Raw genomic sequence first — 4,042 nt, 5'->3', positions numbered from 1 at the left:
AACTTCAATTGCATTTTCAGCTCCCTCAAGTCGTGATAGGTGATCAGCGACTTGATTCTCAGTGCCTTTGCGGTCACGTATTTCAAGATCGAACTCTTGCAGCAGCAACACCCAACGAATCAGGCGTGGCTTAGAGTCTTTCTTTTCTATTATGTACCTGAGAGCAGCATGGTTAGTGTATACAATTACCTTTGATCCTATCAGGTAGGGTCATAACTTGTCTAATGCGAACACCACATCTAGCATCTCCTTTTCAGTCACCGTATAGTTCAATTGAGCTCCACTCAGTGTTCGACTGGCATAGTAGATTGGGTGCATCAATTTGTCCTTCCGCTGGCCCAGCACTGCCCCCATTGCGTAGTCACTAGCGTCACACATTAGTTCGAACGGTTGCTCCCAGTTGGGGGCAACAATGATGGGTGTTGTGACTAGCTTCTGCTTCAACTCCTCAAACGCTACCCTGCAATCATCAGAAAACACAAACGGGTGATCTTTCTCTAATAACTTACAGAGAGGATTGGTGATTTTGGAAAAGTCTTTTATGAACCGCCGGTAGAAACCGGCATGTCCAAGAAAACTTCTGATTGCTTTGACCGAAGTTGGTGGAGGCAGCTTTGCTATTACATCAACCTTTGCTCGATCTACCGCTATTCCCTTGCTAGACACCCGGTGCCCCAAGACTATGCCTTCTTGTACCATGAAATGGCACTTCTCCCAGTTCAGCACCAAATTAGTCTCGATGCACCGTTTCAGCACACGCGTCAAATTCACCAGGCACTCATCAAATGAACTCCCCACCACTGAGAAGTCATCCATGAACACCTCCATTATATTCTCAACCATGTCAGTGAATATGGCCATCATGCACCGTTGGAATGTGGCTGGTGCATTGCATAGGCCAAAGGGCATCCTCCTGAAGGCATAAATGCCATAAGGGCATGTGAAAGAGGTCTTCTCTCGGTCCTCAAGTGCAATGGAGATTTGATTGTACCCTGAGTACCCATCCAGAAAACAAAAGTGTGATCTCCCTGCCAATTTATCCAGCATTTGATCAATGAAGGGAAGTGGGAAGTGGTCTTTCCGGGTGGCTAGATTCAACTTTCGATAATCCATGCAAATTCTCCAGCCTGTGACGGTTCTCGTTGGGATTAGTTCATTGTTGTCATTCTTCACAACCGTCATGCCACCCTTCTTAGGCACACATTGAACTGGGCTCACCCAGTTGCTGTCAGAGATTGGGAAAATAATTCCCGCATCTAACCACTTTATCACCTCCTTCTTCACCACTTCCTTCATATTTGGATTCAGCAGAATTTTATGGAAGGTTTGTGCCCTTATTCCAGCAGAATTTTATGCATGCAGTAAGCGGGGTTGATCCCCTTGATGTCTGCCATGGTCCACCCAATGGCAGATTTGCACTCCTTCAATACCTATAGAAGCTGTTGGACCTGGACATCTAACAAACCAGATGAGATAATAACGGTAGAGTGGAGTCGGGTCCCAGAAATTCATACCTGAGGTGGGTTGGCAGTGGCTTTAGTTCCAGCTTCGGTGGTTATTCAATAGATGGCTTAGCTGGAGGAGTTTCTCTCTTTACTAAGTGTAGACGCTCGAACTCTAGTTCTCTATCCCAGAACCCTCTACCTTTCAATGCCAACACCCATTCTGCCAAGTCCTCACCGTTCACTTCCTCCAAATTCGTCAAACATGCAGCGAGGGGATCCTCAATCGTCAACACTTCATCATCAGACTGTACGATTATATCCACGGCATCAATAAGAGAGTAATTTGCGAACTCACTTGGGCGCCTCATAGATTTCTGCACATTGAATATGATCTCTTCGTCATTGAGCCTCATCTTAAGCTCCCCGGTCTCACAATCAATAAGAGCTCTCCCTGTGGCCAAGAAAGGTCTTCCTAAGATGATAGGAATTTCTTCATCCACCTTGCAATCCAATATTACAAAATCTGCAGGGAACACAAATTTCCCCACCTGAATAAGTACATCATCCAGGATCCCAAATGGACGCTTCACAGTCCTGTCAGCCAGCTGCAGCAACATAGAGGTGGGTCTAGCTCTCCCAATGCCCAACCTCTTATAAATGACCAGGGGCATAAGATTAATTCTGGCCCCTAAATCACAGAGTGCTTTCGCAAAAGCAAAGTTTCCAAGTGTACATGGAATAGTAAAACTCCCTGGATCAGAGAGCTTTTCAGCAACAGGTCTAGTTACCACTGCACTGCATGTCTGAGTAAGTGTCACCGTAGCCAAGTCTTGGAAATCAAATTTCCGGGACATTAAGTCTTTCATCATTTTTTGCGTATCCAGGCATCTCCTTTAAGGCTTCAATCAATGGAATATTTACCTGAATTTGCTTGAGCATCTCAAAGAACTTTTTGTACTGCTCCTCCTTTTGATGTTTGGCTAACCTCTGTGGAAATGGTGGAGGAGGGATTTTCTTCCCAATCACTTGGGACTTTTCTTTCTCGGCTACTATCTCCACTACCGGCTCTTCAACTGCTTCAGCAACTTTCTCGGTCTCCTGCAGAGTATTCTTTTCTTCCTGAGCAGGCTGGACTGTCACATCTGTTAACCTTGTGGATTCATCCAGCTCAATGGGTACCTGAATGAGTGTCTCAGCCTGTATATTGTCACGAGCTCTCTCTTGCTCTTCGTCGAGATCCCTGTCGTTACGGAGACTCACCGCCATCACCTGCTTCGGGCCCTGATCTTTAGGATTGATTTGGGTATCTGCAGGTAGCGTCCCTTGAGAACGATTGTTCAGAGACATTGAAATTTGGCCCACTTGCACTTCAATATTTTTGATAGCTGCGTCATGTGCATCTACTCTCTCGTTTATCTTCGCAGTGGACCCAATAACCTGCTGCATCATTGCTTCCAGTCTAGTAAACCCATCGTCCTGTCTTCCACCATGTTGCTGCTGAGGAGGGTGGTACCCCTGCTGCTGATTATTGTACCCTTGTGGTCTAGGATACGGTTCCATGTTGTTGGGGGGTCTCATACCTCCCATGTTTCCGGCGTTATATTGTGGCTGTGGTGGTCTGTACTGCTGCTGAGTCTGCTGACCCCAGTTCTGATTTCCCTGTCTCTAACCCCCATAGTTAGCAACATAGTTCATATTTTCAGGGTGTTGATGATAATCATCAAGCTCTGTATTCCAAGGATTACCAATTGGCTGACTAATGCAAGATGTGCACAGGCCCCCATTGGTAGTATCTACTATGTGTACCTGCTGCTTCTGCCCTGATTCCTCCACCTTTTTGGTGAGGATTCTCATTTGTGTCAGGAGTGTGAGCACGTGATTTTTGCCTCACAAGAACTACTCCAAAAGAAATTACAAATAATTGTTTTCTTTGTGTGCAATTGTTGAATTTTCGGGTCATTTCGTCTGTGCATGTTCATTTTTATCCTAATTAAGGAAAAATACAAAAAAAGTGGTAATGCAGATGCATATGCATTTAGGAGGTAATATCGCATTTTTAATCATGGGTTTTATAAAAATGAAAAAAATACAAACAAAATACATACATTTAGGAGTTGATTATAATATTCGGCATAAATGGGAAATCACAAAATGTGCATAGTTGTTTCTTGTCATTGTGTCGATTTTATTATTTCAGGCATTAAATAATATGTGTGTAATTTTCTTTTATTGATTTTTAATTTTTGTTTAATTTTTGAAAAATAGAAAATAAGTTTTAAATTTGAAAAATCGGACATGGACTGAAATCCAGGCCCAAATAAAATTTACCCCCCCCCCCCACAGCCCAATCCAAACACCCCAGGTCCGGTCCAACTCAGGAGTAAACCAAACGACGACGTTTGGTCATATTTCATCAAGGGTCGTTGGATTAAATCAATCCAACGACTGATATTCCACACTCTTACCCGTAACCCCTACCCGACCCATTGCCCTAATTCAGCCCAACCCCAACATTAAACCAAACGACATCGTTTGGTTAAATGAACTGATCCTGACCGTGGATCATGTTTGGTCTGACGGTCATTATCAATCCACCC

General features: G+C 44.2%; 1 protein-coding gene across 1 annotated transcript; it reads right to left on the bottom strand.

Moving 5' to 3' along the window:
* Positions 1-1,555: 1,555 nt before the first annotated feature.
* Positions 1,556-3,299, bottom strand: LOC138874730 (uncharacterized). The gene is made up of 3 exons (XM_070153508.1): positions 3,252-3,299; positions 2,367-3,110; positions 1,556-2,248 (listed from the first exon to the last, which is right to left on the bottom strand). Exons 1-3 carry the CDS (start codon positions 3,297-3,299, stop codon positions 1,556-1,558), a joined length of 1,485 nt encoding a protein of 494 aa, XP_070009609.1.
* Between the last annotated feature and the right edge of the window lie 743 nt (positions 3,300-4,042).

Source organism: Nicotiana sylvestris, chromosome 8 (genome assembly GCF_000393655.2).
Source record: "Nicotiana sylvestris chromosome 8, ASM39365v2, whole genome shotgun sequence".
NCBI classification, from domain to species: domain Eukaryota; kingdom Viridiplantae; phylum Streptophyta; class Magnoliopsida; order Solanales; family Solanaceae; genus Nicotiana; species Nicotiana sylvestris.
Note: the sequence above shows the minus strand (reverse complement) of the source record. Positions and strands in the feature narration are given on the sequence as shown.